The sequence below is a fragment of the Aotus nancymaae genome, unplaced genomic scaffold, assembly GCF_030222135.1.
Source record: "Aotus nancymaae isolate 86718 unplaced genomic scaffold, 86718_ANA_hifiasm-v0.15.2.pri h1tg000108l, whole genome shotgun sequence".
NCBI lineage: Eukaryota > Metazoa > Chordata > Mammalia > Primates > Aotidae > Aotus > Aotus nancymaae.
Window position 1 is genome coordinate 43,337,619 of NW_026988523.1, and position 19,239 is coordinate 43,356,857.

Sequence of the window (19,239 nt, forward strand, 5' to 3'; positions counted from 1 at the left end):
GAAGAAAATATGGAGAAAGAGAAAGAATAGAGCGGCTCACTGCTAGCTTTAAATTTCCATCCGTGCACAATACCAGGCTAAGGAAATGGCTAATGTTTTCCAGCTGAGCCACAGCCAGAGGTGACTTCTGAGAGGGGCCGTTGTTTTTAGCCAGCGTCCGCCTTGAGACACCCTCTCTTCCCTTGGTGCAGCTCCACGCACTGGGAAGGAATTTGAGAACCCCTGACCATCTAGGCAGCTAGCGGGCACGGAGGGGCAGGGTGAGCTGACAGTTAAGAGTCCGGGCTTTCGTTGGGGCGTCTCCCTGCTTTGAGTTGGTGTTTGGATCTGAGTCCAGATGGCTACCTCATCTACAAGGACCCTACATGAAGTACAGGAAAAGGAGAGAGAGAGCAAGGTCTCCCATGAACTCTGAAACCTGGTTTATTTGCAAATAGCATGGTCCAAGGGATGGGTGAGACCAAAGAAAGAATCCTCTGCCATCTTGGCTTGGGAAATGCTTGGATTTGGATAATAAGCACGAAGAAAATCTTTGTCCTCGGTCTCTCTGGCCCTTAAAGAGCTCTAGCTTTCTTGAAACATACACGGTGGGGAGGACTCAATGAGAAGCTTTTATGGAAGATCTGGGCTTGTCCACAGAGGCTCCCAGCGGTCTGTGAATCTGGCATCTTCCACCAGGTAATGCTCTGGTGGGATATGGCTCAGATTGTTTAAGTACTTCTAAAAGCCACTTACAACCACTGTGACTCCGAGGGCTCTTGGATGGCGAGACATTTCACAACTAGAGCAGCTGCTGATTCTAACTGTCCTGAGCCTGGGCTTTGTTTCCTCATCTGAGTCAGTGGTTCTTCCAAGCAGGTTCAAGGCCCGTTGCTGGCAGTCTCCCGGCCTTTGGCAGATGGGCCTCTGACAGTTTCAATTGTGTTTTTTCTGTATCTGGCATGAATTAATAGTGAGCTTTTATTTTAACAAAACCTACGCAGCACGTCAATGCTGCCATGCTGCAATCAGCCCAGGACTTTCCATTCAGTTGCGAAGGTTTATTTAGAACACTGTGCCATGGTCTATGGCCATCCCACCCTGAACATGCCTGATCTCAACAGAACACTGTGCAGCGGTGACAATGGTGGTCATGATGACTTTAGTCCACTGAAAAGCCTGAAGGCCACAATTCTAACTCCATTGTTAAAACCCCAGGAGATCTGTCTGCCTGTTTCTGCTCTGCTAGTCAGGAAGCCTGGATAAGCTCCCAGGCCAGGGTGAGGCAGGTTAACTTCCCACATTTGGCTCCATGTGGCTCTGGCAGGTTTCTGGAAGAGGGCTGAGGACAAAATAGGGCTACATGTCTAGGTGGTTCACATGTCCCTGAATCTCACACTGAAGCTCCTGGGCTGTGGGTTTCATCCTGGCCAGCACTGCTGTCACTCATTTAATGAGAGTTTGCTGAGCGCCTTCTATGTGCCAGGCCCGATTCTAAGGATCAGGGGTAGAGAACTCAAGCAGACCAAGTAGTGCCTGCACTCAGAGAAAGAGGCGAATGTTTGGCGAGAGCAGACGGTAGGGGATGTAATTTTAGTCAGACTGGCCTCACTAAGAAGTTGACATGTGAACCAGACCTAAAGGAGGTGAGGCCACAAGCCCATGGAATTTGGGGCAGAAGCAGCCAGGCAGAGTATACAGCACATTCAAAGGTCCTGGGGTGGGAGCATGCCTGGCATTTCAGGGAGTGGCGTGGAGGCCAGCATGGCTGGAGCAGAGAGAACAGGAGGGGAGGCAGCTGGTACAGTAACTAGGGGGCCCCTTAGGTCACCACCAGGGCTACAAACTCTACTCAGAAAGACCTGAGGGAAGCCCTGGAGGGTTGAAGTAGAGGACCATTTATTTAGGACCCAGGAGACCTGGACCCTGATCTCTTTTGCTCTTTACGAAGTCTATGATCAAGTGATTTTAATTATTCTCCTTCTAAAATCACTTTTTCTCTATTGACTGTATTTAATATTTATTTTGAGATGAAGTCTTGCCCTGTCACTCAGGCTGGAGTACACTGGCATAATCTCGGTTCACTGCATTCCCTGCCTCCTGGGTTCAAGCAATTCTCTTGTCTCGGCCTCCCAGAGCAGCTGGGATTACAGGCACACACCACCACGCCCAGCTAATTTTTGTACTTTTAGTAGAGATGGGGTTGGCCAGACTGGTCCTGAACTCCTGACCTCAGGTCATCCACCTGCCTCAGCTTCCCAAAGTGCTGGCATTACAGGCGTGAGCCACCGCACCTGGCCTCTACTGACTTCAGTTTCATCACCTTTAACATAAGGAGTTTGTGCTTTTGAATTCTAACATTTCTCTAGCTCTAACATTCTATTATTCTAGCCAAACAAATCTAAAAATAAATCAAAGAAATCATTTGTTAGTGTCAAAAGGGCACATTTTCACATCCTTCCTTGTTCAGAGTTCTTCTGGACAGGGTCCCAGTGGGAGGCCATGGGGCATCACTCCCCATCTCCTATTTTGCTCAGAGTCGGGGGTAAGATCAGAGATATGAAACTCATCTACTCCTCTCTGGGAGTCTTCAATCCCACCCCCACTCCCTTTCACACCTGTCAATGAGATCAAGCTGATTACCTAAAACACTCCAGTTTTATAATCATTATTTCATCCTATTTAACTGAGCCCCTATGACATACCCTGCCTTATTAAAAAGTCAACCAAAGACAGAGCAGACAGGTTCCACGTCCTTCCAGAGTTGATTATCTTGTCAGGTATGATCTTGTTTAGTCTAACACTAGAAAAATGTACTCACAGGATTCACCCAAGTAAGGGTACAAAAATGGCAAACAGCAGGTGCTCAATGAGAGGCACACACAGTGCGTGCTGCAGGGGCTCAGAGAATAGGGTGCTTTCAGTGGGCCGGGGGACTGGGGAGACCTCTGAGGGATGTAGGGAGAGAGCCAGGCCTTGCAAGCTAGGTAGGATTTTAATGGGTGTATATTACTGCCTCCAATTTATTGGCCCAATAAAGCAGGCATTACATGGTGGGAAAATAAATGTAAAGCAGGTTGGCGGTTTAATGTGCATATGGGCACCAGCAGCTGCTGATTGGGGTTTTCATGAACCGGTCAAAATCATTTTTCTACAGATTTCATGGCACCTCATTTTAGGACGTCGTAGTCACCCTGCCCCATCATGGACAGGTGGGATGGAGTCTGGGAGGAAAGGTCAGGTCTGGAGATTAGCATTTCCCAGAGCCTTGCTTGGAGCTCGCAGGACATCTGCTGTTTTGCCAAATCTGCATCCCCTGGGAACCTGTGGGAAGCATGTGAGGATAACTGGCACCCAAGGAGTGGTGAAGGTGGACAAAGTACCTTCCACTGTCATCTGTCAGCCTCAGAGTTGGAAGGAACCTGCTCTCAGGAAGAATGGACCACCTTCCTTCTTGCTGCTGTACCACACACCATTCTCTATCACAGCACACACAAGGATAGCTTTACACTCGTTTGTTTAAAAGAACACACCAAACTCAAAGGTTCCCTTTACAGCAATACAGCATCTTCCTCATCTCTGTGTTCCCTACTAGCAGACGGCATACGTTCAATAAATATTGAAATAAATAACATTTGACTCAGTTCATCTTAACCATTAGGCGTAGAATTTCAGGTCCCATAAAGGATCTGAAGAAGGCTATGAACCTTCTCCCAGTGAAAAATGCACTTATTCATATACTTACAAGATTTTACAAATGATTTGTGGGCCACTTAGACTACAGATTGAGCCCTACTTTAAGAGGGCATAGTAATCACTCTACAACATTTTTCACAGGCAGTCCTGCAGTGTTGGCCTGGACCATTCCAGTGATGGGGAGTTCACTCCCTCTCCACGTGTGGACAGCGTTCGTGGTTAGCGGTATCTTCTTGTATGTTGAATAGCAGCCTCCTTTCCGTGCCCCGCATCTCTAGTCGCTGTTCTCTCTTTAGAGAGGAGCGGGAAATTTGCCATCACAGGGGATCTCATCCATCATGCACGAATGTTTATAGACGCATGTCCTGAGCCTCCTTAGGCTTCTCTTGCCTCTGCTGTTTTTTGCTCAGATGGGGTTTGTGTCTTCTCACTATCCTGATTCTGTGTATTCAGGATAAAAGCGTGGGTTATCAACACCCCTACTAACGTGTGAGACCCAGAGAGAGGCAGAGGAGATAAGCATTATTTTCCTCTTTGTTCCAGACAATGCACTTGCCTTTGCTTTTTGGCAGCCACCTCACACCATTGGCCTATAATGGGCAGGAGTCATGTAATGCTCCCAAGGCTTTTTTCAGGTGTGCTGTTGATAAGCCCTGTCTCCCCACTGGGCATGTGTGCAGCTCTCTGTTCAGATCTAATTGCAGTACTTTTGCATTTATCCTTGTTAAGTGCCATCCTATTAGATTTGGTCCTTGAGTCCAGCCTGGTGAGACCTTTCTGGATCCTGATTTTGTCATCTAACATATCAGCTCATTACTCGCAATGTGTTTAATATGCAACAAAGAGCCACCACTTTTGCAGTATTTCTCCAACAGACATTGGGCTTTGCACAGAATATTTCACTTGCTCTCATTCCAGCTCTATGAAGAATGTGTTATAATCCTCATTTTATATTTATGGAAACTGTGACTCAGAAAGTTTAAGTACCTTAGGCAAGGATACACAACCAGTAAGCAGTTGAGGCAGGATTTGAACCCAACTCTGTCTGACTCTGAAGGTCATGTTCATAACCACCCTACTATGCTGCCTTCATCCAAGTCATTCATATTTGATCAGGACAGGACAGGATCAGAGCCTTGTGGCAAAACACTTGAGGGCTTCAGGCCAGAAGGTTGATTCATTCAGTATGATTCTTCTCTTTGTTTGGCATGTTACTTTCACATTAGTCACCATTAGCCTGAGAAGAAGAGGGTGCTTGTTCACTGTTTTGAAGAAACACAGTTATAGTAATTCCCTGCTGTTCAATGAACCCCCTTACCAAGTAGTAAATGATGTGAATGTGGCATGACTTGTTTTTCATCAATTCATGCTGGCTTCTGGAAGTCCCAGCTTGTCTGACTACATGCTCTGAAGCCCTTGTTTGAAGAATTGAGTCCAGGCCCTTGCCCAAGAATATCGCTGAGCCTTTGTTTGTTTGTTTGTTTGTTTGTTTTAAGATGGAGTCTTGCTCTGGCATCAGCGGCGCAATCTCGGCTCACTGCAACCTCCGCCTCTGGGTTCAAGCGATTCTTCCGCCTCAGCCTCCCGAGTGGCTGGGACCACAGGAGTGTGCCAACATGCCCAGCTAATTTTTTTGTATTTTTAGTAGAGACAGGGTTTCACCATGTTGGCCAGGATGGTCTTGATCTCTTGACCTTGTGATCCACCCACCTCTGCCTCCCAAAGTGCTGGGATTAGAGGCGTGAGCCACCGCGCCCAGTCTACTGAGCCTTTTTAGTTTTTTTATTTGGTAGCTGGGAGACAGGGGGCAGGAGTAGGGATTGGTGGAGACACCTTTTTTCACCAGGCCTCTAAACACAGCAGCAAGGGAAAGCCAATATCCTTCTTGATATTCTCTCAACCACCCCACATGTCTTTCCTAGTTAATTATAGATCAATCTGCTATGAATTTACAGAAAGTATTATTGAACACACTTTAAAATGTTAGCAAGTGCGACCTCAAACTATAGACTGTCATTGACATACATGACTCTCACAGCCAGTGCCCAATGACAACCTTATACAACCTTTTAAAGCCTTACAATGACAGCTTTAAAAAAAAAAAAAATTACTGAAGTACATTTTTCCTTTAATTCCAAAAGTCCTAATTAAGTTTTGTGGTAGTTTATTTTGTGGAGATAGATTTGACCCAAGACTGCTGAGGAATTCAGAAAAAGAAAAATGAAGGGAGAGAAGAGGGCACACACCTTTTTGTTCTGATTGTTGGCTTAAAAACAAAGACCTTCACAGGTGAGCAGCTGATAAGGAGGCTGCGTCTTCCAGCGTTGTCAGGTGTGCACGGTTTAAGGATCTGTTCTCTTTTGGGGTATTTCACTTGAGTTTATCTTCACCCTGTAGAACATAGCTTGATATAAGAACTTAAGGACCATCATACCCACGTATTATTAGGCCCTGTTAGCATGCAGTTCTGTTTTCCCCATCTGTCAATGGGACTTCGCTTCCCCATTTCTATTTGGTGAGATCCTCTGTCTTAGATGATATTTTATGTATGCATATATATTAGATCACGTATATTATGATATTTAACTATATGCATTGTTGAATATCCTATAATATTAAGTATAGATATTTTTACATGCACATGAATTCTTACTGTATAGTCTTTGGGTTTTTTGATTTGTTTGTTTGGGGGTTTTTTTGAGAATAACCCAGGCTGGAGTGTAGTAGCAGCTCACTGCAATCTCCTCCCGGGTTCAAGCGATTCTCATGCCTCAGCCTTCCGAGTAGCTGGAATTCAGGCACGCGTCACCACACCCAGTTAATTTTTGCATTTTTAGTAGAGACGGGTTTTTGCCATGTTAGCCCGGCTAGTCTTAAACTCCTGACCTCAAGTGATCTGCCTGCCTTGGCCTCCCAAATTGCTGGGATCGTAGGCATGGCCCACTTTACTGTGTAATTTTTACACATCCGTCTACAGTCACAATCATCTTAGTACTGCACATTTTAACAGAGGTGTAATTGTTACAGATCATCGTAAGTAGGAAAATGGGGGGCTCATTTGAGGAAAAAACAAGGAGCATTTTCCTCAAAACCCCCCTTCATGGAGACTAAAGCCATCAAATTCATATGGAGTCTCATTCTGTATAGATTCACGGTATCATAGGATGAAAGAAGCACGACGACTTTTGAAAGAATCAAAGCTGCCTTCTCTCAGTGGCTGGTGGAAAATCTGCAGTCCAGACACACTTGCTTTACATGATGGGGTTTAATGTAAAGTTCACGCTGCCGCGCTTCTGACGTGAAGCTAGGACTGAAAATCAAAGTTTATCAGGGAGTTACACCTGTGAAGGAAAAAAGCAAAGGAAGCACAATGGGGCAGAGAAACTGTCGAAAAGGGATACAGATGCGAGGGAGCCCCAGAACAAAAATTACATTCTTTTATTTTATTTTTGAGAGACAGGGTCTCACTCTGTTGCCCAGGCTAGAGTGTAGTGGCATGATCACAGCTCACTCCAACCTCAACCTCCCGGGCTCAAGAGATCCTCCCACTTCAGCCTCCTGAGTAGCTGGGACTACAGGCATGTGCCACCATGCCCAGCTAATTACTGTGTTTTTTAATGGAGACAGGGTCTCAGTTGGCCAGGTTAGTCTCAAACTCCTGGGCTCAAGTGATCCTTCTGCCTCGACTTCCCAAATTACTGGGATTACTGGGGCAGACCACCATGCCTGGGCCAAAAATCACCCTTTACATGAGTCTCACCTTGGGCAAAAATGACCAAACGCTTGAGCCACCGCCAGGCTCAGTCACTGCTTGAGGTGGACCTTAAGAGCTAACAGGCAGGGGCTGCCAGCCAAGCACACTGCTTCGAGCTGGGCAACCAGCCCTTTGTTGAAGGGAGATGCGAAGGGCACATTCGCACGATTCCCATGTCTGCCACAGAACTGGAATGTAATCTTGTGTTGGTTCTATGTAAGTTCTAGAGAGATATTATTTTAGTGACTTTATAATAAAAGTAATGCTTATTTTTATTCATCGTAGAGCCAAAAAGTATTGTCTCAATAGATACATTGCAAATGCCAAAAAAGAAATGTACACACATACATATTTGGTATATATATATACATATATACGTGTACATACACCAAATGGTTTTTTATTGAAATATTTTACGGCAGGCATTTGGAAATGGCCTAAGGTGTCTCCAGAGTGGAGGTCAGTGAACTCAGAACAACCCCTTGAATTTTCCATTAGTGAGTAGTTAGATGAGGTAATAAATAAATAATTATTAAGCACTTTGCAAATAGAGTGTTATGTAAATGCTAAATAATCATAACCATATAGTAGTATGCTGATCTTGAGAAACGGGTCGGCTTCTATGTCATTTAAAATGGATGGCGCAGCAGTGTCTGTGAAGATGAACGAGGTTCGCCTTCACAAAGCTCGGTAATAGCACAGTCTCCTCTGCTAGGAGGCCGGGGCTCCCGGCTCAGAGTTGCTGCGTTCTCTTCCCCTCGTTTCTCTGTGGGACAATTAGCAGAGGAGAGGGATTCTGGCCAGCTTGAAGAGCTTAGTAAAAAGGCTCCCACGCAGGGATATTGAAAGGAGACTTAGGTGAGTGCATGGGGATCTTCATTTCTGAGAAGTCAGGGCTGATCTCTAAGTGGGCGGGGGCAGGGAATTAACATTTATTGAGCGCCTCCTGTGACCCAGACACTGTGCTTGGTGCTCTGTGTTTATGATCTCATTTATCCTCCAGGCCAGCACATTAAGGTAACAGAGGAGTGGAGGAAAGCCGAATGCAGACTAATTTTCTGTAGAAAAGCAGAAGGCCTGACGCTAGAGCGGTAGCTGCTGTTTTCCTCTTTGCATTCTGGAGTGAGGTCTAGAAGAGGGGGGCAGTCCCCCAGGGAATGGGAGAAAGCCTGACCCAGTGATTTATCACAGCACCCAAATGCTGGGACCTTTTGGGACACACAGTTGTCTGATGAGAGTCATATCTTCCTTTGGGGCTACACCCAGTCACTGTTCCTTCCGGCCCCCTGTCACGCACCTAACTCAACCCGGACATCCCAGCGTGGCAGAGCCTGGTTCAGCCCTTTCTTTCACCTTAAAAATATCTAGCAAGTAGTGATAGAGGAAGTACCACGTGCCAAATGCTCCACTAATGTCTTTATGTACATTATCTCATTTAATTCTGTGACAACTCTGCGAAGCAAGTTCTATTGCCCTTATGGTTCTCATTTTAGATGGAAACACTGAATTTTGTCAAGTAACTTGCAACTGGTTCAAGGGGGAGGAGGTGAGAGAACGAGGCTGGTCCACTCAATCAAAATCCTCCTTATACTTCAGGATTATAACCCCGTGATGGGCAAAAAAATAACCCAAACCAAACAAGAAAAATCCAAATCTTCCTGATATGTCATGCATTATTCTTAATAATGATTGAACCCTTTGGTTAATGTGCCAGATTTTGAGGGTATGAAAGTAGCTCAAGGCCAGGCACAGTGGCTCATGCCTGTAATCCCAGCACTTTGGGAAGCTGAGGTGGGCGGATCACTTGAGGTCAGGAGTTCAAGACCAGCCTCCTCAACATGGTCAAACCCCCTCTCTACTAAAAATACAAAAATTATCTGGGAGTGGTGGTGCACACCTGTGATCCCAGCTACTCAGGAGGCTGAGGCAGTAGAATAACTTGAACCCAGGAGACAGATGTTACAGTGGGCAGAGATCATGACGCTACATTCCAGCTTGGGCATCGGAGTGAAACTCTGTCTCAGAAAAAAAGAAAAAAGGTAGCTCAAGTGTTTAGTCATTATTAAACATTTTATGCTCAACTTTATTGAGCACAGTGACATACAATATACTGGACATTTGAAGTGTATAGTTTGGTAAGTTTTGACATACATACACACCAGTGACACCATCACACAACCAAGGTAATGAACATATTCATCACATCCAAAAGTTTGCTTCTTTTTAATCCATTCTTCCTGCCTCTCCTTCCCTCATCTCCTCCCCAGCCACCACTGATGACTTTTCAGCCACTGTAGTTAGCTTGCATTTTCTTGAGTTTTATATAAGTGGAATCCTGCACTATATACTCTTCCTTGTGTGGCTTCTTTCATTCAATGTAATTATTTTGAGATTTAGCCAATGTTGTATTTTTCTTTGTTTTATTTAGAGACATAAACACTTTGGGTACTTATCATGTATTTTATTTAATTGTAGCTTTAAACTCAGTTTAGAGTCCAAATTCCTGTTCTGTCATTTGTTATCTGTGTGCCAAGTGGCAAGTTTCTTAATCTGTCTGAGGCTTAGGTTTTTTTAATCCACGAAATGGGTATAATTAAAACTATATTATAGGGTTACTGTGAGGATTAGATGAGGTAATATAGGTGAACTGCATAGCATAGCCTCTATTCGTGGTAAGCATTTGATTTTGCAATTGAAATAAATTTTTTAAAAACAAAAATAAATTGTTCACCAAAATTCCTTGAATGTCTCCCAGGTCCTCAACATCAGGTTAATAAAATAGTAGCCTGCCTATTGTTGTACCAACTAGAATACTCAATGTGGCATATGAATTAGCTCTTTTAATACTTTGAAGAAGACTGTGAAGTGTACCGGCACATTATAATCCCTTACTACAGATGAGGAAACTGGGATAGAGGTAGTAGAATCAGGAATTGAACTGAGGCAGTCTGGCTCAAGACTGTCATTTCCCATTATGACCTGGCTACATTTCAATATGAAATGACATCACCCAGTAGCCCTAGGGTTTAGGGGAATTGCTATAGGAAAAAAACAAAATCTGGATGTGAAGACCGTGTCAGTAGCTAAGCAAAAGTTAGAGAAATGGGTAAAAAACCAAAATTATTATTGGAATATCAATTACTTTTCAGAAACACCAAATACTCTAAATGTGTTATAGGAATATGTAGGAAATTAGAATTTACAAAACCTAATGCACACTTGATTTTAGGGTTCAATATGAGAGAGTCAAAGACAAGGAATCTGGAAAGAAGAAATTATGGCAACCAGAGCATAATCTGCCTTTCTGGAAGCATGGGAAAAGTGAAGTGTTCTTTGCATGAGCCTCAGGCTTTACAGCAGACCCGGAAGGTCTCAGCTAGCTGACTGTATTCATCCCAAATTTGGGGATTAACTGTCAATTTAGAGCCCATTGGAATAGCTGTTACAACAGAATGGAAAAATTCAGCTATATCTTTGTTCAAGTATAGTAACTGGTATTCACTAAAGATTTGAAATTTAGTGGGACGGGGGAAATTTTTTAATTCAGTTTAGGCCAACAAATGTTTATTTGCCTGATTGGCACAGAATTTGCCTTTGAGAAACACCTGTTTGGAGTTGGGGGCTAGGGAATAAAAGATACGAATAAAATAATTTCCATGGTGAGAAAGGCCCTGATTCAAAAGGTATTTGGAAGACAAAAATCAATGGACTCAGTGCTACCTGCAGGTAGGCATGAGGGAAGGTTGGGGTTCTGGCCTTGGTGAATGTGAGCCACCGCTAAACAGAAGATTCTGCAAACATAGGGGAGGAGGGCAACTTTTGTCATCTTGGTTTTGAGGTGCAGCAGAAGATCTAGGTGGAAACTTCCAACAGGCAGCTGTGTTTCCAGATAACTGAGCCCAGGAATGAGGTCAGAGTTGAAGATCAGCATATAGGAGACAGTTGAAGTCATGGAGTGGATGGGATCGCCGAGGGGGCGTGGATGGAGTAAGTCGACACAGTAGTCACGATGGTTAAAATGTGTTTGACCAAATACCAATATACCAAGGCATATTCCAGTAACCAGAATGGGTAATATGATCAGATTGATTCTTCCTATTCCAAACTTTTTCAAATCTACTTGTTTTAACAATACACCATTTATTTCATGTGAGTACAGGCAAATTCTAATCTACATTCCATTGAAATGCAGCACTTAAGAGGAAAAGAACCCTAAAACAGACACAAAAGCTTACGCTGGGGGTGCTCCTTCACTTTAGTTGGGGAGTGGCTCTGAAATAACCTGGGGTGGGGAATGTGGGCAGAGGTGCCTGTGTGATAGAAGAGCTATTCTGATGGATTGAAGGTAAATCTGAATAAACCATTGTGGCTCTCTGGCAGTTTTCTCTTTTGTCAAGGATGGAGAGGGTTAATACACCTGAAAAGAAGGCTTGTGTTTTTCAATGTTTCTTTAATTATGTGTCGACCTGCCTGTACCTTAAACTATCCCTACACATCTCCGAATACCCCTGTTCCTCTATTATTCAGTCAACAATCATGTGTCGGGCGCCTTCTGTGTTTGGACCTCGTATTTGATGCTAGGGACACAAAGAGGATGGTGTTTAGTTCCTGCCCTTGAGAAACAGAAAATATACTCATGGTGATACCCTAATTATGAAAGCATTCTCCATTGCCACAGTTTTCTGTGTGTCAGAGCCCTCTCATCTACATTACCTTATGCTACGACATGTCTGCAAAGGAAGTGCTTCTTCACAGTGATTATTGTGATGCATCTGCGAGCTGAGACACAGAGGTGCAGGGACTTGGGAAGGTCAGTCAGTGGCCAAGATCCAGCTCTTTTGGCCAAGCGTTCTTTCTGCTAAGGGGAATGTTTTTTCCCAGCATTCCCATCCTGGGCACCTTGCCTTTGCAATTTCCTGGTTGTGTATTTTATCTCTTTCAGCTGACAAAGTTGACAGGCCCTTGGGGAATACTGACTCCAGACTCACTTGCCTTTGGTCAAGTGCTAAATCCCACAGGTGCAGTATTGACTTTGGAAGAGACACTGCCACTCTCGCTACCCCCTCCCAAGTCCCACTGTGTGTCTAGAGGGAAGTAGGCTTATCTGTTCTGTATGTAGCAGAGAGCACTAGCAAAACCAAATGAGCTCAAGCTGGCTGCCATTCAGGTCAGCTAATTAAATTAGCTATTGTTGCATTACTGATGAGGGCAGTTTGGAAAAGGAAAAAAGCCACTTATCCCAGCAGCCATAAGACGAAGGCCAAGAAAATGTGATAATGGGAACACTCTGAAAGCAAACCCCTCTGACTAGGAGCGGGACCTAGTGCTCCTTGGTGGACTGTTCTAGCCATCTGCTCCAAGCTCGTGCTTGCAGCCCTCTCTGGCTCTGGTCTTTATGAAAACTGCTTCACTCTGGCTTTCTGGTACCCAGCTGTAGCCATGGCAGTCCTCCCCTTTTTCTCCCACCATGCGCCTAGTCCTTCTAGGAGTCTGGAGAGAAGTGGGGATTTTTCTGGGGGATAACAGCTCACCCTTGAGTGCTAAAATGTAATCTCCCCATAATATAAAAGTCAACTGATATTTGGCAGAGTCTTGAAGAAGAACCCAGAGGAAAGAAGGAAGGAGGGAGAGAGGGAGGAAAGGAAGGAAGGAAGGGAGGGAGGGAGGGAGGGAAGAAGGAAGGAAGGAAGGGAGGGAGGAAGGAAAAGAGGAAAGAGGGAGGGAGGGAGAAAGAGGGAAGGGAGGGAGGAAAGAAGGAAGGAAGGAAGGGAGGGAGGGAGGGGGGCAGGAAGGAAAAGAGGAAAGGAGGGAGGGAGGGAGGAAAGAAAGAAGAAAAGAGGGGAGGAAAAGTGGGGAAAAAGAGGAAGGAGGGAGAGAGCTAGGAAGTTCCAAAGACACTACATTTTCTGGCTGTCCAGCGTCTATTCATTGGGTACCGTGTGCTGTCTTGGTGAGGCTGTAAGTTACATTGGCTGTATCTTCTACTTGAGATTCGATCACATCGACTTACCCTAGGCCATCTAGCCAGAGTCCTAAGATCTAGAACTGGAGGTGCAAGGACAGAGAGTCTTAGAAGCTCATTCACTTTAGCAGCAGCTCACTCCAATGAGACCTGCACCTGCACTACCTTTCTCTCTCAGGACCCACCCCCCACACCTCCCACCAAGCTGTCCTGGTTCCATCTTCTTTTCCAAAGCTAATTATCCAGGTAAAATTCTGTGCACTACCTGATATCCTTCTGATTTACTATTTTTTCCGCTTAAAATAACCAGAGTCAGTTTCATGCAATCCAGATGATTTAAACAATCTTCAGTCCAACCCTTTTCTTTGGTAGATGAGATAGGGGACCCACAGATATTAAGTGATTTTCTCAAAATCACACAAATGATCATTGGCAGCTACAGGGCTGGAGCCCAGGCCTCTAACTCCATGCAATTGTGCTGCCTCAGTGTGCTGCTCACTAAACACGCATCTTCTGAGAACGGGAAGGCAACTCAGGGAAATGTGCCTGAGAGTCCACGGGAAAGCCTGGGAAATTCTCATCTTGCCCCTCGTTTTCATGGCTTCTTCTTTTTTTGATTTCATAGATTCTGTTTAAGATTTTAAGTCATGGAGTAATATTCTTCCATAAGAAAACACGTGAAATTAAAATTGTCCATACGTAAGTTCATACATTACAGTGTGTGTCGCTCTTTCACTATCAAATGTGAAAAGTCTATAGTCCAAGTTTACTCTTAGGCCCTCAGTACCAAGGGCCAGAGTACTCTCTACTGAACTAATGCATACTTTTTACTTTAATATTTTAATATATATATTTTTTTAAATAAAAAGAGATGGGGGTCTTGCTACGTTGATCAGGCTGGTCTCCAACTCCCAGACTCAAGCAATTCTCCCATTTTGACCTCTCAAAGTGCTGGGATTACAGGCATGAACCACCAAACCCATCTGAGAGACAATGTTCTTAGATGTATATTATAATCAAGGACATTAGTAACATCAAGGAGAGGAACAGGTGTACTTATTTTATAGGGGTACTTGTAATTGTAATTGGGAAAATATGATACATGCTATGCTATGCTATGCTATGTACTTTAAATTTGGAACTATATTCTCCCAGCCTCAGTTTCTTCATCTGCAGACAAGAAAGTTAACTGTTTTCTCTTCCTCAAGCTCTAGCATTCTAAACTAAATGAGGAATTATAAAAGCTATTGAACTAAATGAGAAATTACAATTTTAGTAATATACCTAGTGAATTAGGCATATTACTGAAATAATTGGTTTAAGAATCTTTCAAACCCTTAAGGTAAAAATAAAAGGCAAAATCTTGCTAGAGAATCTGTGCTAAAAGACCTTAGCTAAACACATCAAGCTCCACTTCAGTGTTCATTCCAAGGAGGACTAGAAAAAGTTGAGTCCATCAGTGTTCAGGTGCAGAGTACTAATTCCATGAGACCCAATTCCATGTACCAATATGAGAAGATGTTATTAGCACCTCTGACCCATAAAGAAATCTGTCTGCAGCTAGTGTTAACTCAATCAATTGTCATTTTGGAAATTTGGTGGAAAGAGATTGCCTAGCCCTGGGCAAATGGATATTTTCAAAGCATCCACTAAAATAATTATAATTATTTCTTTATATCTTCCTTACACAACATAATATAAAATCATTGCAAAATATGGGAAAACATCTTTATAATTCTATCACCCTAACACAATAGTCCTCATTTTCCATAATTTCCTTCTAATATTTGCTCACGTATATGTATATAATTAATATTTTGGAAATTTATTGATATATCTTTTTAAGTTTGTCAAGCTGAATTTTGCCAAATTTGAGTTCAGAAATGAGAAGTACTGGCTGTTTTTCACCTTTATTGTACATTTTTTTCTGTCTTCTTTATCCCTGGCCATAAAATGCGAGCACCAGGCACCTTCCCCTTCTGTAATGAATAGGAGTAATGCTTCATGTCTTTGAGTTCTTCTCAGCTATTCAGAAACAAATACAAATTAACCTTAGACGCATTATTAACTTTTGAAAATCATCTTTCTCTGACGATGTTTTTATATTAAGACTAGGTTCTATGTATGATTTGCTACAAAAAAAAAAAAAGAGACAGGTGTCTAACTCTGCCTCTGAACTGTCATTGACCTTTGATAGGACCAGCACAGAATGTTTTTCATTAGCCTTTTTTAGGTGGAGGCAGATAAACAAGGGTGAGGGGGAAGCCAATGGTCAAATTAAGAGCATGTACATTTAAGTCCTGGGTTTGCAACTTACCAGCTGTGTAACCTTGAGCAAGTCATTTAATATTATTAGGATCAGTTGCTTCATCTGTAAAACATGGGTAATAATAACTATTTCATAGAGCTGTTACGAAGATTAAACAAGCTAATATAGGAGAAAGTGCTGCAAAAATGAATCCCATTTTTTTCTTAAGAAATTATAAACAGGTGACTTCATTGGACTATTCCTAATATTTATCATGGAGATTTTTTTTCCATATTATATGAATGAAAAGTGGCTTCAATTTTTGGTGGCTGATGAGCCATTTCCTGAATCATCTAGGTCTAGGCCTTTTCCTTCTTCTATTTTCAGCTGGTTAGCTGCTCATTGAGATCTTGCCAGAGGTTGGGCAAAAGAAATAAAAACTGAAATCGGTCAATTTGGTCAATTTGACTCTTTGATAGCAGTCCTGATGAAAGATCTGTGGATAGCGGGCGTGAAAGTCGTGAGTTAAACTGGAATTTTGCCTTCTCACCAGGAAATTGCGAGAACCTATTGATGGCTTGGATGCTCTGGTGGTGACAGCAAGTCCTCTTCCCTTGACTGAAGAAATGTCTTCCCCTATCTGAAAAATGGTCTCTCTTCTAGAATGACACGTATTGACTTTTGAAGCAGCAAGAGGATACCTGCTGGCCAGTCACATCAGCCAAAACAACTCTGGTGAGCAGTGAGTTGGCAGATGTTGCAACTGGAAGACCATGGTATCAACAGAGCCCCAAAGCAATAATCTCCCTTTCTCTTCTCCACTAATCCAGCAATCAAATAATCGCTTTTAAGCATTTACTGTGCACCACCATATAACATAAAATGTGATGAGAAGCCATATATATATATATATATATATATATATATATATATAATGACAACCTCTAAATTCTCAAAATATTATAATAAATTAAGAAAGCGAGAGTTGTGCATGTGAAAAGACGACTAACTACATAGGGAGAAGGCGGTAAACACATTGAGTGCATCTCCCCTGTACCAGTCACTGTGTGAGGTGCTGTACAAGCACTAATTTATCTAATCCCCACCAAATCCCTGCCAGGCATTTTTATTCTTGTTCTGTGGATGAGGTGGGAGTTAGAGATATTTAATAACTTGCCCAAGGTCACATACCTAGAAAAGTGTGGAGCCTGTATTCGGGTTTAGATGTGTCTAACTCTGTAGTCTGTGCTCCATAAGTAACCCACACCTACCAATGAGAGATCTCAGAGCTCAAAGACATCATTTAGTACAGTTGGGGCAAGGCAAGACTTTAAAATGCCTATTGACAAAATACATTGAAAAAGTTATACCAAGTCCATTCACTTTTCTGGGAAATATTTCTAGTCAGAGGATGAACGCCTGGATTCTCTAGAAGCAGGGATGGTGGAGTGGAAATGACAGCTCTCTAGTCTCAGCTCAGCCATTATCCACATGTGTTCATCTGAGCAAGTTGCCTCCTGCTTCTAGGCTTTGTGTCATCACCCATAGTATAGAGTTTTGTTTCTGGATTGCCTAATGTCACTCACTCCATCACCGGGCAAGTGTATGGTACACTAGCTCTAACATCAAGCAGATCTGAGTTTAAATCCTGGCTCCACCTTCAAGCAGTGGGGTCCTGGGCAAGTCGTTTTCCCATCTGTAAAATGGAGATGATAATACCTACCTCAGGGTCTTTGCCCTTATTATTCATTCTCCTGGGGACAGTCTTTCCCAGATATCCACAAAGGCCACTCTTTTACCTCCTTCAGGTCTTCACTCCACCTACCTTTTTGTGAGAACTTTCTTGAACTCAATACCTAAACTTGTAAACCATATGGCATTTCCTATCCTCTTTCCTCATTTTATTATTTTCCTTAGCACTCAACACCTAACTATATATAGCCTCAATTATGTTATTTATTACCTCTTTCCCACCTATAGAATGTAAGCTCTATGAGGGCAGGTGTTCTTTTTTGTTTTGTTTTGTTTTCTTTACTGCTGTATCCCCAGTTTCTGGAATGATTTAGGTGATTAATAAATATTTCTTGCATAAATGAATGTTTTGTGAGTATAACGTAAGTAAAGTGCTTTGCACAGGACCCAGTACATAGTAAATGCTCCAGACATGTTACCTGTTTATGTTATCATTTGATTGTAACTTTCCCTCATCTCAGTAGGGCACATGTGTTCCCTTTCCTCTCCAGATGACCCAAGATTAGTACCTTAACCTAGATAATGAATATGAAGGCTTGATTCTGTGGAGATTAGTCTAGAAGCAAGTGGAGCTAGTCATTGTGAAGGAAGTAAAAGAGAGGATTTGTGTGGCTGCTAAAGGTGTGTCACATGGATATAAATTTCAGGAAGAATATTTCTGCTGCACAAGAAAGGATTTCAACACAATTGGATATGTAATGATAGAATAATCTGTCTCAGGAGATATCGGGTTGCTCACTTCTAGAGGTCTCCTAGAAGCTGGGTAACTAAATCTCACTGACTCTGAGGATAATTACTGTAAGGAGTGACAAGGTTGGAGTGCACCTGGGGAGATCACTCTCTTATGGAGATGGTTAGCAAAATATGGCGTTCCTAGGGACAAGATAAGTGGACCACCAATCAGAGTATTGCTGAATCTATAAACTCAAAGGAATCAAGGATAGATGATTGAGAGGCTGAGGACAGCCATCTCAATAAAAGTCAAGCTATGATACCCAGACTTAAGTCAGTTTTCAGATTCAGAATTCACTGATAGAAAAAAAAAAACTAGGTCCCTAGGTTATGAGACCATTCAAATTTTATAGAAAATATATATGGTAATGATTTTATCATTATTTTCCCAAAAGGTCCTTGGCCATTTACTCAAATGATCATATACTGGGGGAAGAGGATGATCCAAATAGTTTAAGGATCATGAGACACAGGCCCCAAGCTGACACGGATATCTGAGCCCCAGATAGTCATCATGGTCTTGTTGTCAGAGTGAGGGATCTTAGTGTATCTTTTTTAGGTTTTATCTTTTTTTTTTTTAATTTTTTGAGACAGGTCTCTGTCACCCAGGCTGAGTGCAGTGGTGTCATCATGGCTCACTGAAGCCTCAACCTCCCGCGAGCACAGTGCATCCACTGAGTCCCTGGACCCACATCTGGGAGTTTCCTCAGTTACTGAAAGAATAATTGAAATGCATATACTTGGTGGTTGATAGAAAGCTCACAAGGTTCCTTGGACTGTGGGGTAAGAGCTACCGTAATGAGGAAGACCAAGTATAATCTTCTGAAACTTCTCTTCCTCCAACCCCCACATCCCTACCAAAATAGCAAACCAAAATATTGCATGCTAGAGTGAATGGAAGAGATTAATGCAATGCTTAGAAACCTAAAGTATGTAGGGATGGTGGTCCTCAACATTTCCCCATTAATTTAGTGGTTTAGTTCCTACTAAAACTAGAAGATCTTAGAACATGAGAGTTACATTACTATAAACTCATACAAATAGTAGCCCCAATTGCAACTGCTGTGCCAGGTGTGATATCTTTGCTAGAGAAGATTAACACTTCCAGAACATAGT

The 19,239-nt window shown here is 42.9% G+C and overlaps 1 protein-coding gene across 2 annotated transcripts in view; it reads left to right on the forward strand.

Moving 5' to 3' along the window:
- Positions 1 to 17,726, forward strand: part of PBX1 (PBX homeobox 1) — a 329,519-nt gene extending 311,793 nt beyond the window's left edge. For both annotated transcript variants that reach the window (XM_012468894.3, XM_012468897.3), the window contains one exon: positions 16,193 to 17,726. In XM_012468894.3, the coding sequence (XP_012324317.1) occupies positions 16,193 to 16,213 (21 nt within the window). In that variant the 3' untranslated portion in view covers positions 16,214 to 17,726. The remainder of the gene's footprint in view (positions 1 to 16,192) is intronic.
- Positions 17,727 to 19,239: the final 1,513 nt, after the last annotated feature.